The sequence below is a fragment of the Moschus berezovskii genome, chromosome 23, assembly GCF_049115385.1.
Source record: "Moschus berezovskii isolate FMDL1 chromosome 23, NW_MosBer_1.0, whole genome shotgun sequence".
Lineage (NCBI taxonomy): Eukaryota > Metazoa > Chordata > Mammalia > Artiodactyla > Moschidae > Moschus > Moschus berezovskii.
The window spans coordinates 52,425,991-52,444,233 of NC_142482.1; the positions used below are offsets into that span (position 1 = coordinate 52,425,991).

The 18,243-nt window shown below is 42.6% G+C and overlaps 1 protein-coding gene across 2 annotated transcripts in view; it reads left to right on the forward strand.

Moving 5' to 3' along the window:
- The window catches only part of DTNBP1 (dystrobrevin binding protein 1), a 99,544-nt gene that overhangs the window by 36,955 nt on the left and 44,346 nt on the right, over positions 1-18,243 (forward strand). The window contains exons 6-7 of one of the 2 annotated variants that reach the window (XM_088831409.1): positions 1,481-1,613; positions 16,227-16,249. The exons of the other annotated variant lie outside the window; for it this stretch is intronic. Of the exons in view, the coding sequence (XP_088687535.1) occupies positions 1,481-1,613; positions 16,227-16,249 (156 nt within the window). The remainder of the gene's footprint in view (positions 1-1,480; positions 1,614-16,226; positions 16,250-18,243) is intronic. 2 annotated transcript variants of the gene reach the window in all.

Here is an 18,243-nt window from a genome sequence, read left to right on the forward strand (position 1 = left end):
TCCATGGGATCGCAGAGTCGGACACGACTAAGTGACTCTCACTGGGGAACTAAGGTCCCACATGCCATACCATGTGGCTAAAAAATTATTTTAAATGTGTATGTTTCTGGATTTAATATCTGCGGGTCAAATAAATTCATTTAAAACAGGCAAAATTTGCATCTTAGTAAACCTAAAACTGCAAGTTGAAATTCCGGAAAAGAAAAAGTGAAAGTGTTGGTCGCTCGGTCATGTCCGGCTCTCTGCGATCCCATGGACCGTAGCCCACCAGGCTCCTCTGTCCATGGAATTCGAAACTTGCTCCTTATGTTGGTGCTATAGAAACTAACTTAGAAAGTCACATGGCGATCTAGCGGCTAAGGGAAGGAATTAGACCCAGCGCCCTTGAATCTTAGCTGTTTGAGTGAAACTGAGGCTGGAAAGCAGCACGGTCAGCTTGCTCTCCCCGCCCCGACCCCCATGACACACGTTCTTGCTGAGTCTCATGCTCACTTGCCTATGTCAGATGCCTCTCCTTTGAGTTTGCACAGGCCCTCACCCTCTGTCAGGCTGTGTTGTCTCTGAAACATGCCTCCCCTTCACTTTGAGCTCTCTGAGCACAAGGTTTCTCTTTTTCACCTTTGTGTCCCAGCGTCTGGGACGTATGGTGAGTGCCTGGTAGACGGCCATGATGCTGTCTGAGGTCTAAACCCTTTGACCTCTAAAACTTTTCTGTTGTCTAACCGGTCCTCACCCCTACAACCGTGAAATCTTGGTTTATTTAAGCACCTATCAACTGGAAATCATTGTGTGAAAGAGAGACTCAGTTTTGATCCCTGATTGCTCACCCCTAGTTAGGTGACCTTGGGCAGGGCACTGAAATAATTTCTGCAGGCTGTGACTTCACTGTTTTAAATGAAGGATTTGACAGAGGATCTCCATCTGCCGAGTTCTGTGGCCTAGAGGCAAAGTGGAGTGGTTGAAAGACCAGTGGATAGTGAGCGATGCTTCCTGAGTGTGTGTTCAGTGCCTTGGAGATTTATGTATATCACGTTCAAGGCAAAACAGTGCTAAAGTAACTTGAAATCTCAAATATTAAATTATGTTTGGCATAATTTGTGTTAATTATATTTTGATTTATTCTTATTATTTGGAAATTGATTATTCATGTGTGGCATATGAGATCATTAGGATATCAACATCAGCTTGATCAAGGTACTCTGTTTCCCTATCCTGGTTAATGAAGTGTAAAGTATTTTGGGAAGTTGTATCTTAAAAATTTTCGAGATATAAAAATAAACTCAAAAAACATAATTTTAAATATATTTTAATGTTGGTACATTTTATTTTGCTTCAAGAAAAGTTTAATAAAAATTTTAAATAACTGCAAAATAATCTCAACAGTTAAAACTTTTAACTTTTAGACACTTTTTCTTTTCTCCATGATCAAGGTTTCTGATTTTTGATGTTTATTTCTTCTTTTGACCTTGTATACTTTCAGCTCATTTAGAGGCTAGTTTTGAGGAGGTAGAAAACCACCTGCTGAATCTGGAGGATTTATGTGGACAGTGTGAATTAGAGAGATACAAACATATGCAGTCCCAACAACTGGAAAATTACAAGAAAAATAAGAGGTGAGTTTGGAAAATTGGCCCCAATATTCATTTGCAATCTCAAAGTTCCCCACAGTACCTTACATGCTACTCTTTATAAGTTTGGAGTGATAAAAGACAGGGGTTTCGAGTAAAGCTCCTTAATAAGCTTTCCCAAACATGTTTTGCTTGGTTTTCTTTTGTTTTGTTGGTATCACTATCTGTTGCTGTTTTATGGAGATGAGCTCTGAAAAGCTGAGCATGGGATAAACGGTGGAGGGAGCAGTGCAACATTCAGAACTTCCCAGGAGAGGAGAACCCCTGACCTCGTGTTCTCCAAGCGGCAGATCCTGGGTGGCCTTTTCCCTTTGCCTCCTTTTCTTGTCTTTCCTCTAGAGCAGGAGGAGAAAGAACCTGAGTGCTGGCTGTGGAAAGGGGCTCGGCTTTGTCACATACTGTCTGTGATACCTTGGGAAAGTTATTTAATCTCTTGGCCTCAACGTGTGTAGCTTACAGTGAAGGTGACAGTGTCCCCCCTCCTGGAGCTGTGGTGAGGATTCAGTGAGACAGTCGCTACCAGATGCAGCGGGTGCCCTGTTATAGTAGTCGCCATGGTGCCCGTTTTCACTGGGCGCGTGAGAGCTCGAGACGGATAATAAGAGTTGGAACACCGAAATTTTATTTGTTGTTCTTTTCTTCACTCGCACCCAGCGACTTAGATATATTAGATATATGATTAGTACATTATAGTTTATATGTTGCAAAATGAAAACTAAGTGTTGGAGAACAGTCTCATCTGTAAGTAAAAGCCAGAGTGTACTGGGCAAGTCTTAACATGTGTCCCATAACTGAAGTATCATTTTAGATCTGGGGTGGTATTGTAGAAAGAGAGCACTGAGTCAGAAGACCCCAGTCCTGGCTTCATCGGCTCCTGAATCGGTACTCTTGGGCAAGCCATTCACTTTCCTCTATCCTGTTGTAAAACTTTTCTTGACTAGCATTTGAAAGACTTCTTAAAAGATTACATCACTAGGCCTCTTTCTGGTGACTCCCAGAACCCTGGCAGTCAGACTTGTCTCCCCTGGGCAGAGTATTGGAGAGGTCCTCTGAGAAACTGACCCGCCTGCAAGAAAGCACCTGCAGGGATGGACACTGGGGAGTCTTCTGGTGAAACAGCTGGGCCTGCATCCTAGTGCCCCCTGATGATGAGCCCTGCACCTCTGTACGTGCTTCTCATCAGCCGGGTGTGCTTCACTCTTAAGTATGAATGCACAGCTAAGGAGCAATACCCAACTGAAGAAAGGTTCCAAAGTGAACAGCGCCAAAATAAGTAAAAAATAAACTAGTAATTATTTTTAAAGACCCACGGAGGAATGGGACACTATGATGGGAGCAGAAGAAAACTTAACAAAAACTAATTAATAACCGCAGGTGTATCTTACAGGAGACTATTTTGCATTTATGAGACACAAATAGGATGCTCTAGAGAAGGGATAATTAGAGAGCAAGAAAGCTCTTGGGCATCAAATACATGATTGCAGAAGTAGAAGGCTTTAAGTGGAGCATTAAAAGACGATGTTAGGGCTTCCTTGGTGGTACAACGGATAAGAACCCACCTGTCAATGCAGGGGACACGGGTTTAGTCCCTGGTACAGGAAGATCCCACATGCCACGGAGCAACCAAGCCCGGGCCACAACTACTGAGCCCGCACTCTAGAACTGGGGAGTCACACTACTGAAGCCTGTGCACCTGGAGCCTGTCCTCCACAGCAAGAGAAGCCACCCCGGTGAGAAGCCCACACACTGAAACGAAGCGTAGTCCCCTTCTCGCTGCAACTGGAGAAAACCTGCACCCAGCCGCGAAGACCCAGTGCAGTCAAAAACAAACAATTTAAAAAATAAAGTTGATTTAAAAGAACAAAAGATAATGTTAACCTTTTACATGAGAGAACAAAAAGACTGAGAAAAGCTGAGAATGTTTAGAAAATTAGAGACTTAATTTTTAAGTCCTACATACTAGGGGCTTGAGAAAGGGAAGAGAAAAAGAGGAGACAAATTCACTAAAGAAGTAGTACAAGAAGATTGTTCAGAACTGAAGGATGTGACTGAGTTGGAAAGGGTCCACCAAGGACATAATGAGTGGGCAGAGAGCCATCTGCAGTATGTACTTTTGTACATTTCACTACAGAGTAAAAAATCATGAAAGCCTTCATAAAGGTCCTAAGGAACTGCAGCTTTGCAGCAGCAACTCCGTAAGTAGAAAATTATTTTTACTGTGTATTTACTTACCATAGTTTGATTCCTGGACCAGGAAGATCCTCTGGAGAAGGAATAGGCTACCCACTCCAGTATTCTTGGGCTTCCCTTGTGGCTCAGCAGGTAAAGAATCCACTTGCAAGGCGAGAGACCTGGGTTTGATTCCTGGGTTGGGAAGATCCTCTGGAGAGGGAACGGCTACCCACTCCAGTATTCTGGCCTGGAGAGTCCCATGGACTGTATAGTCCATGGGGTCACAAGGAGTTGGATACGACTGAGCAACTTTCACTTTCACTTTATTTACTTAGCCGAAGTTTCAGCCAGTGTGAAGAAATAGTAACTTCCAGGCATACAAGGGCTCCAGTTTAGCTCATGTGCAGACTTTATCAGGAAGTGGCTGGAGGAGCTTTACAAAAGAGGGAATAAACCAGTGAGAAGGAAGATGGAGTGTGGAATAGAGACGAGCTGCTCTTAGTGGATCTGTCCAGTTTGGGAGAGAAACAAAATTCCTAGGATGATGGTGAAGAGAAGCTTCAGTGGGTCTGGAGAGCAGCCCAGACGGAAGCAGGAAGAGCCCCCAAAGGATTCCAGGAGCAGTGTTTTCCAGGGGAGGCTGTCTAGTGTGCTTGAGGATGTTGAGCTGGGTTTTATAAGCTCTGATTGGAGAGTTTGATTATGTATTAGTGATAGGAATGTTTTATAAAAAACCAAGCAAATAAGGTGACTTTTAACACTAAGAAAATGCAGTTTTACAAGAAAAGAAATAATATAATACATGGCTCAGTTATAGATTATATATATATTCTGAAAATAATTAAATGTGGCATATGGATTCAAGCCAGAATTGTAGGTTATTGGGAAGATGCAGTGGAGGTGTGTTTGTGTGGAGGGATGCGAGGGGTTTAAGGAAGCTAATCCTCAGCTTCCACAGCAGGAAATCAGTAAGCAATGTTTAAAATGGGAAAAAATGAATAAATATCAGTGTTGACATTTTATTTAGGAAAAAGGTAAATACCGGAAGAACTGAGTGTAGCTGCTTTCAAACAAGCAGGGCGGGGACTTCCCTTACTGTCCGGTGGTTAAGAGTCTGCTCTTCCAGGGCAGGGGGCATGAGTTTGATCCCTGGTCTGGGAACTAAGACCCTGCATGCTGGCTGATGTGGTTTAAAAAAAAAAAAGGCAGAAGATGGGGAGCACTGAGCGAGGCCCTGATCTGCTTTGTCATGAATCCTTGTGGGCACTGTTTGACTTAAGGACTATATGTGCACTATTTTGATAATCAAATAAGTTCCAGAAACACTTTACCCTGTATCTGCCCCGTTTAACTTTGTAGTACATGTGCATGTTGTATTATACGCAGTGCGTGTCAGTGTGTTAAGGGCTCTGAGAATTCTTATGATAGAGAAATATGTTTGACTCACTGCTTCACAACTTACTTGCTTACAGAACCAGTTTGTGTGTAATATATATTAAAATTCTGTGAGTTGGTATCCTGTAGTATATCATTGAAAAAATTTTCCAAAACCCCAAATTAAACCTATGTGGTCCACAAGGGAAGAGTCTCTTAGAAATAAACCTCCTTTCTCTTTAACAAGCAGCCCTACAAACTAAACTAGTGATTTTTCTTTTCTGGCTCTGGAGGAGATAACATGTAATAATATAAGGCTATATGAAGTGAGGGCGTTACAGTGTTTGCCCACTACATAGCTTTACAGAAACTCTGGGTCAGACAACTCGATGAAGATGGAGAGCGGGGGACTGAAAGATGATGTCTCCTTCACCTCCAGCGCTAATCGTGCTTATAGTGCACTGTCTCGTTCCACTCCCATCAGGGACTGGGACTGGATGGGCAGCAGCTGTGGGAGTTGGGACAGAGACTGAGTTATTAGTACATGAAGTCGTGTGACTGCCTAGGGGCCAAGGTTAAGGCCAGGTCTGTTTTTGACTGTTGCATTGGAACCAACGGAATCCATCCCAGGTGTCAGTGCGTCTGTAGTCGAGAGTGGATATATGATATTTCATCATGTATTTGATAAGCATTCTCAGCACAGAGGATAAATTCCTGCCTCCTGTGAAAGGAGGAATGTGACCCATCCCAACAGTTATGTGGCTTACGTGGCAGATTCTCAGTGTGGGCAGACGGAAAGAGCTTTAGAACACTCCTGGGGTGCATCCACCCTTGAAAAACATTTGAATAGGTGGTTTACCCTAAGTGGACTTCCCTGGTGGCTCAGTGGTAAAGAATCTGCCCACAATGCAGGAGACACAGCAGGAAATGTGGGTTCAATCCTGGGTTGGGAAGATCCCCTGAAGAAGAAAATGGCTACTACTCCAGCACGAGCATGCATTGCCCTAAGTGTTTCTGCATGGAAGGAGGACATCCTGCTTTAGCTGGTTGTCTGATGAAAGTGACATATAAGCGACTGTGTAGTTGTGGGGGAAAATACCCATAAATAGCTTTTGTAATAACTCTTCTGCATATGAAGTGATATTAGTATGACTGATTGCTTTCATTGGCAGGATTAGACACTGCCTTGATCAGCAGTAAAACATCAGAGAGTGGATAAGCCATGGCTGTAGGCAGAGACGAGTACTGCTCCCAGTAGTTGGGTCGTCAGATGGTTCAGAAGACGAGTTAGCCGTTACAAGTGTTAACTGCTGGATGCCTTGTGTAGGTTTTCATGACCAATAGGATATATATTTTTCATCAAGTAAGAAGCATTAATATTGAGCCAAAATAAAGAACATAAGACCATTTGCACGGGTTTGTCTAAGCTAGCAGTGAGAGAAATGGACTTGAGATGTGGAAGTCAGCTTGCATTTGACTTCCCAGGTGGCTCAGATGGTAAAGAATCTGCCTGTAATGCAGCAGACGTGGGTTCGATCTCCTGGAGAAGAGAATGGCTACCCACTCCAGTATTCTTGCCTGGAGAATTCCGCGGACAGAGGAGCCTAGTGAGCTACAGTCCATGGAGTCGCAAAGAGCTGGACACGAGTGAGCGAGTAACATTTGCATGTGTGGTCACAGATGTGGGGAGAAATAGATGGTAAATGTGTACATTATTTTTAAAAAGGATAATGTCAGACCAGACAGTTGTAGTGAAGAAATAAAACAGGGTAATGTGACAGTGGTGGGGAGGGCCCTTCCTGGAGGACACGTGAGAACTGAGACCTGAGTAAGGAGGCAAGCACACGGGGATGGAGTGTGACACCCTTCCCTGTAGAGAGACAGCACGTAAGTTAGGAGAATGAAGAAGAGGCGCTAAATGGAAATGTAGACTTTCGACCTCCCTAAGTTTGTGATCTTTTCAGTACTGCCATAATATTCCTTTGAATGATTATTGAGATTCTTTCATAATAATTACATTAAAATCATACATAAGCTAGTGATCTAATTAAAATAGTTTTTACTTCCAGAGTTCTAGATCCTTTGTTTTCCCCTTCAGTTTGTAGCATACCATCAGAATTTCTCTGAAAATAGCTGCATCTTAAAGAACAGTGTGATTTTAGTAAGTTAGCTTAATTATAAATGACTCATAATTTTAACACAGTCTTCCATTGGACTTGAAATCTGCTCTGGGGCATACTGAACTCTAGAAGCATTTTTCACTAATTCATTTAGGCTTTGAAACTTAATTGTCATTCCTTATAAGCTGTCTCTTGTGAGTGGGGGGCGTGGCTTCGGTCCGTAAGGTTGAGCGCCCAGGCGTATTCTGAAAAAGTCGTGGTTCCTTTTGCTTTGGTGTCACAGCTAATGCTGAGGAGCTGTGCTCTCTTTGTGTCTGTGCTGTTGTTGCTGCTGTTGGTGTGGACTGTAGACACTTGTTGTTGTTGTTCAGTCACCCAGTGTCTGACTCTTTGCAGCCCCGTGGACTGCAGCACGCCAGGCCTTCCTGTCCTTCACCCGGAGCCTGCTCAAACTCATGTCCATTGAGTCGGTGATGCCATCCAACCTTCTCATCCTCTGTCGTTCCCTTCTCCTCTTGCTTTCAATCTTCCCCAGCATCAGGGTTTTTTTCCGATGAGTTGGCTCTTTGCATCAGATGGCCAAAGTATGGAAGCTTCAGCATCAGTCCTTTCAATGAATATTCAGGGTTTATTTTCTTTAGGGTTGACTGGTTTGATCTCCTCAGTCCAAGGGACTCTCAAGAGTCTTCTCTAACACCACAGTTTAAATGCATCAGTTCTTCTGCACTCAGCCGTCTTTATAATCCAGCTCTCACATTCATACATGACTACTGGGAAAACCATAGCTTTGACTAGCTGGCCTTTTGTCAGCAAAGTAATGTCTCTGCTTTTTAATATGCTATATAAGTTTGTCATAGCTTGTCTTCCAAGGAACAAGTGTCTTTTAATTTCATGGCTGCAGTCACCATCTGCAGAAATTTTGGAGCCCAAGAAAATAAAGTCTGTCACTGTTTACATTGTTTCCCCATCTATTTGCCATGAAGTGATGGGACTGGATGCCCATCTGAATGTTGATTTTTAAGCCAGCTTTTTCACTTTCCTCTTTCACTTTCCTCAAGAGGCTCTTTAGTTCCCCTTCACTTTCTGCCATAAGGGCGGTGTCATCTGCATAACTGAGGTTATGCAGACTAAGTTTAGAAAAGAGGCTCTTCAGTTCCTCTTTGCTTTCTGCCATACTGGTGGTGTCATCTGCACATCTGAAATTATGCAGACTAAACTAACTTTAGAAAAATCTTTAAGGCAAAGAATGACAGATTTGAGATGTTAGGGCCTGTCTTTAATAGTATTTGACCAGCTTACATTACGTTCTAGAGAATAACCCACCAAACTTCTGAGCTTCGAGAAATGACTGTCCACTGGACGGGTCATGGTTACAGGTATGCCTGTTTTTCCATTTCAGAGAGTTGAGGGGATTGTGCTGGGCAGACTTGCCACAGGCCTGGCTTTGCTGAGAATAGGACAAGAAGTAACCAGTGGCGTTCTCCAAGGTGAAGGTAACTCTGGAACCAGAGGAGGTCTCGTGGAGACGGGCAGGAAGGCAGTAACTAGTCCCTGAGGTTCTGTGTGGAGGGTGGTTTGGATGCTGAATGGGAAATAGATGGGATGCAGAGTGTCCCCTCAGGCAGTGCTTTTATGTAAAGGGTCCTCCCCAGGTGGAAGAACATGGAACCAGACTGACTCTCCCCCGACCCAGCCAAAAACCAGACACAATAAATGAAATAACACTCGTTGGGACACTTTACTTTGGGCAGAGAGGAGAAGTGATCTTGATCAGTAGGAGACAAGCCCTATGGTGGCCCCAGCATTCTGCCAGGAGAGTTTCCAGACTGTGTGCAGGAAGGAAACCCAGGTAGAGTCTGGCAGACTCTCTGAGTTGAAGAGTGGAGCTGAGCATCTGGAAACCCAAGAGCCGTAGTTTACAGGGCTCAGAACCAGACAGCAGGAATACCGAGAATCTGCAGAGGGCTCCCGGAAAGTTCAGCAGGGGACCGGTCATTCACATGAGCAAACGACCCAGGGAGGAGGAGGAGGGGACTAGCACCCAATAGGATTAGTTAGGAGTGCCCATCAGCCAGAGACTCAAAATTCCTGGGGAAATTCCTTGGGAAAGCTTCCCTCAACAGTTAGCCCTTGACTGAGCCCCGTTCCAGACCTGCTTAACTAATCATAAAAGCAAGCATCAAAGAGATCAAGCTGTTTCCAAATAGATTAACCGTATCCCAGCAAGAATGTTTGTAGAAATACAAAAATAGCTAGTAGTCAACAAGGTAGATCATTCTAACAGGTTGCTTGTGAATGGACAAGATGCATGACACACCAAAGTTCAACTGAGGCTGCCAGAGAAAGATGGTCTACAGGTTGTGTCATATTAAGACTTCCATGGAGACCAAATCCATGATGCACTTTAAATATTTAACCTGTATTTTTCTTCTTAACTCTTTAAGTAACTATACCCATTGACAAATCAGTCCTTATTTACCTGGCCTCTTGAAGCTGTCTCTAACACTCGCATTCTAAGTTTTCTTCTCTACTGCCATTGTAGATGTTGTAGTTCTGTTGTTCTCTTGAGTTCTGCTATTGGTTATTGCTGGCTCTCATTCTGCGTAATAAAGATGTCTTATTCTGTAACGTACCCCCTCCGCAGGATCTGTGTAAGGGGCAAATGACAACAGGGCTTCTAAGAGTTTTGAGAAAATTATCTCAAACACGTGGGCCAGCTGTTCTCGCCCTTGAGAGTGAAAGTCTGTTAGTCGTGTCCAACTCTTTGCGACCCCGTGGACTATACAGTCCATGGAATTCTCCAGGCCAGAATACTGGAGTGGGTAGCCTTTCCCTTCTCCAGGGGATCTTCCCAACCCAGGGATTGAACCCAGGTCTCCTGCAATGTGGGCGGATTCTTTACCATTTGAGCAACAAGGGAAGCCCAAGAACTTTATCCAACTTCTACCCTCTCAGCCACAAACTTACCAAACCAGTAAGGGTACACATCTTCAGAACTGCAGAATGCTTAAAAGATTACAAAAGATTAGATAAGAGTGGATAGTAGTTGGTCTTTCATGAGAGAGATCTTGTAATATCTTTCCTATCCATCAGTCATAACGAAGGGACACTCTTCTGCTGTGTTTAATACAAAAGGTATTGCTGGTCAATACAAAAAAATTGCCCCTAAATATTTTGAAATGTGGAAAAAGAGTTAGAGTTGATCTTGCACCTTACATTTTGAATGGTATTTTGCCTTCTAGAATCATTGTGTTAGGTTTTTAACCTGGGTTTGTCCTGGGGAAGCAGTTTAGTGTTTTTTAAAAAATTTTTTTTTATTTTACAATATTATATTGGTTGGTTTTGCCATACATTGACATGAATTCGCCCCAGGTGTACATGAGTTCCCCCTCCTGAACCCCCCTCTCACCTCCCTCCTCCCTTTATCCTCCCTCTGGGTCATCCCCGCACAGAGAATGACATTGAAACATGCATGGTACAGGATACTCGGGGCAGTTTAGTGTTTAAAGAAAGTATCCTTCCATCTCTGAGATGATTGTGTTTATGGAGACATTTATCCAGGGCTCCAATCTGTTAAGTTTGCATCTGTGGGTCTGATTTAGTTGACTTCTGTACATGCACGGATTTAATATACTTCTTGCAACATTCCATGGATTTATTTGTTAATGTGATGCTTTTTTTGTTTTTATTCTGCCTTCATAACTCAACCCCTGTGGATAAAATGATGAAATAGCAGCTTCACCCTTTGGAAATATTATTAGATTTTGAGTCTAGTGTTATTTGTTGAATGTTTTAGTTTTAGTTCCAGGGTTTGTCATGCTAAATTTTGTGATAGCATTTGCTGAACTGAGTAAAATTTAAAGTATAGTAAAAACCTAAAGGGAAGCATTTCAATTCTTCCTACTTAATTGATCTTCTGAAAATATTATTAAACTTTGGAAATGAAGAGACTCAGAGTTTTGAAATTGCAAGAGGCAAACAAGTTGTTATCAGATAAGTTACTGTGTGGCCAGGCTTTTATTTTTTAATAAATAAAATCCTCCCAAGTTAGAATGAGGGCTTCTTTTAAGAAGCAGGTATGTTTAGTCCTTCTGCAGCCAGAGTTCTTGGTAACCTGACTTGCTGAGTGTGTGTCATGTGTGACTCTGTGCACACGTATGATCAGGGCAGATGACACATCATCTTTGCACTTCAGGATCTCGGCAGTGAGACTGTAGAGATGATGTGTGTGCTAAGTCACTTCAGTTCTGTCTGACTCTGTGCGACCCTATGGTCTATAACCTGCCAGGCTCCTCTGTCCATGGGATTCCCCAGGCAGGAATACTGGAGTGGGTTGCCGTCCTCCAGGGGATCTTCCCAACCCAGGGATCAAACCCGCATCTCTTACGTCTCCTGCATTGGCAAGTGGGTTCTTTACCACTAGTGCCACCTGGGAAGCCCCATAGGGATGACACCTGTATGGAATTCATGGCGTTACAGGGCAGTGTGCCAGGTGTTACAGCACTGATGGACGTGAGTCCTGTAGGAGGTGAGATAAGAGGAGATGGCTATGTGGGTGTGATGGATGTCTTCATGGAAAAGACTAACTTGGATACTGTTTTACATTGATCATTACCATTAACCATTTCTGATAGAGTTTGGAGAGTGACCAGAACTTAAAACTCCTCCTCGCCTGTGCCTTTTCACTTGGTGGGCTGAGAAGGTGACATTAATGGTCCAGAGGAAAGTATCTGCAGTGTTCTCCATCAGTGTTACCTGTCAGGACTCCTCACTTACACTTTCCCTCAAGACTCAGTTCAGTCCTGGCTTCTCCGGGAAGCCTTTGCTGTTGGTCCTCGGTGTGTGCGTCACCCCCTCCTCTGTATTCCTAGAGAATCCTCAGTGTGGCTGGCATTAGCAGAGCGCTAATCTATGACATCAGTTTCTGACTGTTGCTTTACTTCTGTATCCCTTACTAAATTTCCTTGAGGTTGTGGAGCGTATATAACTCAACCCTAGCATTTTCCTCCTGCTATTCCTAACATTGTTGCTAAGTGTCTAAGGCACAATACATTTTTTTTGTTGAATGGATGATCAAACTCAGAGGTTACATTCAGTATAAGAAAATGAGTATTTATCCAAAGTGTGATATTTATCATCATGACAGTAGTGGTGATGGACAAAAATGGATGGATTCGGGACATGTTTTGAGATAGAGTTAACAGGTTTTGTTGATGGATTGGATGTGGCGAAGGAGGGAGATGGATCAACCAAATCTTGAGGGAGTGTGGTGATGTCCTGAGTGGAGGTGAGGGAGACTGTAGGAAGAACAGGCTCTTTTGCAAGTGTTGCTGGGACGCCTGCTTCACTTCCAAGCAGTACTCTCAGACAGGCAGTTGCATATGAGTCTAGAGCTCCAAGAAGAGATCAAGACAGGAAGTATAAATCGAGAGCCTGTGGATGGCATATAAGGCCACGGAGCTGGATGAATTGCCTTGTGAGAGCAAGTAAATTAAGAATGGGGGCCGGGACCAAGCTGGCAGAGCTCCAGCGTCTTGTGGCCTGGAGGGGGCAGAGAAGTAGCAAAAGGAACTGGGAGAGGAGGAGGAAAACTTGAGAAAACGCTCTCAAGGAATCGCCAGTGGAGTCAGTTGCTGCTGAGGGATTCGGATGAAAAGTGAGAGCGAACATCACCTTTGGCAGCAGGGTGGTTGTTGGTGGTCTCGCTGTGCAGAGCTGGGGTCTGGAAGCCAAGCTGGAGTGGGTCCAGGACTGAGCAGGAAGTGGGGGAGCTAAGTCCTTGAGTGGGTTACAAGGGTTGGGAGTCATGGCTCAGCATCGCCAGCCTTAAGTTTCCAACCTCCCAGAGTATTTCATTATGTTCCAACTGGAACTCACGCACTGCCCTCCGAAATCTGTTCCTCTTCCTGTTTTCTGCTGATGAATTCCCTTTCCTTCCAGTGATGCAGACAGGAACCGTCATGGTTATATACTTTTCCCCATGGGTCAGTTGCCGTGGTCAGTATTCTTGCGTGGAGAATCCCATAGACAGAGGAGCCTGGTGGGCTACAGTCCATGGGGTCGCAAAAGAGCTGAATATGACTGAGCGGCTGAGCTTTGTTGCTGTTGCCGCTGCACTGGCTCTTTCCAGGCACTAATTAGATCTTCAAACTCCTCTAAATAGTTTCTTAAGTGCGCCCTGCTTCATTCTCCCCGCTGTCAGTACTTCTATCCATCACAACTAGAACATTCTTCCTGAAGCATGGCTTTGCTCGTGATACTCTCCTGCTAAAAATAAAAGCAGATCCTTTTGGCCTGGCGCTCAGAAGCCCCTGCCTCTTCAGCCTCGTCTCCCACTACTTTCTCCTCATTCAGCCTGCTGTCCTGACGGGCTTGCTCTTTCCTGAAGATAACCTGCACCATTCAGCTTCCACACCTTCGCTTTGACCCTGACTGCCTTCCCTCCCTTCTCTTATACCTACTGTATTCCTGGATGCTGTCGCCTCTGGCGTTACGGAGTCTGCCCTAAAAATTACAACACTTCAAGGCTTTCAGTGCTATTGCTTTTCTTTATCAGGTCTTTAAACTTAGAAAATTCTTCCGTCATAGTGATCTTTACTTTAAACCACAGTCACCTGTACCACCCCAACCTCCACCGTCTTCTTGATTAAGGAATTGGGTACAGGACTCTGTTACATTCTGAAAGAAAGTCTCTTGGAAGTTACTTGAATTGCCGTGGGTCAGGATATTCTGTAAATAAGGGCCTAGAAAGAGGCACCCTGCTCACCTTTACTCTTTTCTCGTAGCAACTTCGCATTGTTTTGATGAGGCAGCCAGCAGGTTTGAAGGTGGGCACAGTAACTCCAATAAAAGCTCTTAATTGGGCAATGTCTCATTACTGGGCTTCCTTGTGGCTCAGCTGGTAAAGAATCTGCCTGCAATGTGGGAGACCTGGGTTCGATCCCTGGGTTGCGAAGATCCCCTGGCGAAGGGAAAGGCTACCAACTCCAGTATTCTGGCCTGGAGAATTCCATGGACTGTGTAGTCCATAGGGTCACAAAGAGTCGGACACGACTGAGCAACTTCACTTCACTGACTCATTACTAACACAGACACTGGATTCTTGGCTCCATGGTTGTTATTTGGGGTAGCAGTAAGCGAAGAGCTATGTCTGTGAAACCATTCTTCCCAGTTTCACCTTTTTTTAAAACAGGAGGTGCCTTTTTAAAATTTCACTGCTTCATGTTCCAAAAGAAGGAAAGCCGAGGCTCTCAGAAGACTGTAATCAGAGAAAAGAGAATTACTGTTTAGAATACTGAACTGAGGGACTTCCCTGGTGGTCCAGTGGCTAAGCCTCAGCATTCCTAATGCAGGGACCCCAGGTTCGATCCCTAGTCGGGGAACTAGATTCCACCGGCCACATCTAAGAGTTCCCATGCTGCAACTAAGACTGGCACAGGCAAATAAATATGAAAAAAGAAACAGAATACTGAGCCAAGTGTTCTGTCGTCCTGTCCACCCCTCGGCGGCCGTGGGGAGTTGCTCACATGAGGGCATCTGGAGGAATACGTGGAAGGCGCCCCTCAGGATGCTGTCTTCGGCACGTGCTGCCTTTCTCTTAGGCCTTTTCAGCCTTCACCCCATTTGTTCTTGTTCAGTCGCTAAGTCACGTCCGACTCTTTTGCGACCCCATGGACCGTAGCCCGCCAAACTCCTCTGTCTGTGGGGTTTCCCAGGCAAGAATACTGGAGTGGGTTGCCACTTCCTTCTCCAGGCATCTTCATCCCATTACTGGAATGTAAAACAGGTTTCAGGCAGGTTTACTTTCTACCTAATCTTTTAAGAATGAAGCTGGGCTATTGGCCAAAGGGAAATGATTGCACCCTTTTTTAAGACAGGATTGAAAGTAACTTTTTTATTCCTTCGTTAATGAACTCTGGCGCTGGAGTAATGTTATCATGAGTTAGTATTTTTAGAAAAAAAAAAAGGAGCGATATGACCATGTGATTTAAGAACCTCCACTTGGCTGTTTGAAGAACACTGGCTTTTCAGTGGGCAGCTTGCCAGCCCTCCCTGGCCAGCTGTTCATGGCAGTCAGCTGTTTTGGACATGCGCGGTATTGTAATTAGCAATGAGGAATTCTGATTTGAGAATCCAGAATAGCTCTAGATTTTTAGTTAAACCCCTCATGAAAATAGAAGACAAACATCTCATATTTTAAGTGGGATAAGCCTTTACAAATAAATTTGCCTCCTCAAAATTACTTTTAATTAGTACTGATAGTTAGAAAAATATAATCATAAAATTATTAAGGAAAACCTGAAAAAAACTTGCTGTTGACTTCTTTGTCAAAAATGTTTTACAACCGTTCATCTATCTTCCCTGGCTGTATGTCTCCCCAGGAGACTGTGTTTCAGCATTCCTGACACGAAATTACACACTAGAGGGTTTCCCGGAGGCTTGTCCCTTTTGTGACAGGATGGTCTGTGGACTTCAACTCTTTGATATATGATTTCCCCTTTCATTTAGAAAAGGAAATAACTGCTCCTCTTTTGAATGATTTTTAATTAAAGATTTTTTAAAAATCTATTATTATTTATCCATGAAGGGAAAAGTAAGTTGCTTTTATAAACTGGTAGTTAACTATATTAGATGGTTCATGGCTGGCATTAAAATGCTCTATGTTTTTTTGTTTTGCTTAAGTGTTTCAGTATTTTAATAGTTTAAATTTTGGTAGAACTTTTTTGAACCATTAGTAGAGTAATAGCAGAAAAACTGAGAATAGTAGCTTTAGGCTAACTGTATTGGTAATTTCAAAGAGTAATGGACTCTATGTGAGCATCCAGAAATACCACTCTCAGCAATTAAAGTACTTAATATTTTATTATAATCTAAGAGCAGTTTCCATTGAGAGTAGATTAATAAATGTATGTTTTCTTTGTTTTTCCTACAGGAAGGAACTTGAAACCTTCAAAGGTAATTTTGTGTTTAATTCTTCACTTTAAAGTAGATGCGAGTTAATTGATGTCAGATGTTTTCTCTTGATGATGATAATGAAAGAATGCATTCCTTTTTCTTTAAATCAGACAGTTTACATCAGAAAATGCAAGTTTGCTTAATACTGTTCTTGTCAATTTATTTAATCACGGTGGTTTTGATATTCTTTCTCAGCTGTAGCGCATGTTCCAAATGAGAGTTTCTGCTAATGGCATCATAAATAGTATGTTAGGGTGACATAATGCTGGCTTAGAGGCTGTTGAGAACCATAGTTGGAGAAGATGCTGGTTTCTCTTGTGTAGAGAGAGTCTGGGTCGCACGGAGAGATGATGGTGATCAAGAGAGGTGGCCCTGCAGGCCACCCCGAGTCGCCTGAACCACCTGCGAGGTTTTCAGTGCTGGTCCTGCTCAGCCACCGTCTTGTAACTTCGGATAAGTCTCTCTACCTTTTTCAAGCTTATCTGTAAAATCGTAAGCTTTGCTGAGCTATATTCTGAGATACTAAAAGTGCCTAGCGTTGCTTTTTAATGTTAGGGAACTTTTGCAAGTGAGTATGAGAAATAATTCTTGGTCGTGCTGACTCTTGGAAACACTCATGAAAAACAGGGAAAACCACAGACTTTCAGAAGCTCAGAGCCCCTCCAGCTTGCCACTTTTCAATTACACTTTAGAGGTTGAAGAGTGAAATTTCTATTCTCAGAGAATTTCAGTAACTGAGAAGACTCTGAATTGTTTACTATGTTTCATTTATAAACTAGTATTGACTTTTTGAGTTACTGGTTAAAGATTTTCCAGAACATTATTTACAGTTGAATTGTTTATCTGTGTGATCTGTTTGGATGTTTTAGAGAAAACAACTAATACTTGAGATAAAAGGTATAAAGGCTTATTGCTGCTACATCTGTTATTAAACTGACTTGATTTGGCTGGGTTTCTGTTTGGCTGCAATTATAGTGAATGATTTAGTTCGCCAGTTTGTTGAGGGCCATGTTAAATGATCATGATCTGGTGTATTATCATGGTTATCATTATTCTTAATCAATTTGTGAACCACAACTCATGTACATTATTTTTCATCACTGGTTTAAAATAAGATTTGAAATCCCCATAAAGTGTTATTTTCTCTCTCCTCCTTTCTTTTAGTCTACTAGCATCTTCTTATACTGTGTTGGGGGAAGAAAAAAAATCAAGTTAATATTAAAAGACAAGGCAGAGACACAGATTATGCAACATGTCAACTTTGCTTGCATCTCAGTACTGAGGCTTTTTTTTTTTTCTTTTTGTAATGACAGTATTCCAGAAAAAAAGGAGACCAGCAGTTTGCAAGAGGATAGATAGTGTTATGTATTACCTGATAGAATAATTCAATTCATGCTGAAATATCTTGTTTTTACATATATCCCTAATTATGTACAACATTTAGTAGCATATCCAACCCACCCACAGGCTAGTTAAAGCTCTCAATTAGAACAAACCCTAAATGGATTATTGTATCATATCTAGTTTTTTAAAGAACTAATATTCATTAAAAATTATTTCCTCTTGAGTGTTTTGCTAATACTTCAAAAGCATGTGTAGCTTGCAATAAAAAAAAATAACTATTTTTCCAAGATATTACTGGAGAAGAGAATTCATTCAAAAATATAATAATTTGTTATTTTTTGAGCATTGCTTTTGCCTTTGTTTTTCCTTTATACATTTCAGGAAAACAAAAAGTATTACTTCCTCCGATTGTTTTATTTAAGTTGTAGTTATATTTAGAAGCTTTTTGCTAAGTTGGGGAAGAACTAACTTTTCGGGGCAAAATTAGTAACCCTCAAGGTTAGTAGCATAGATCAGTGTGATCCACTGAGTTCTGGATTCTTCCTTCTGTACTCCATTGAGGTTAATGAGTTCATCTTTATCTTGCACTCAAGATATATCTAGCAAATCTCTACAGTATTACTGAAACAGTTCATTATTTGTTTTTGTTT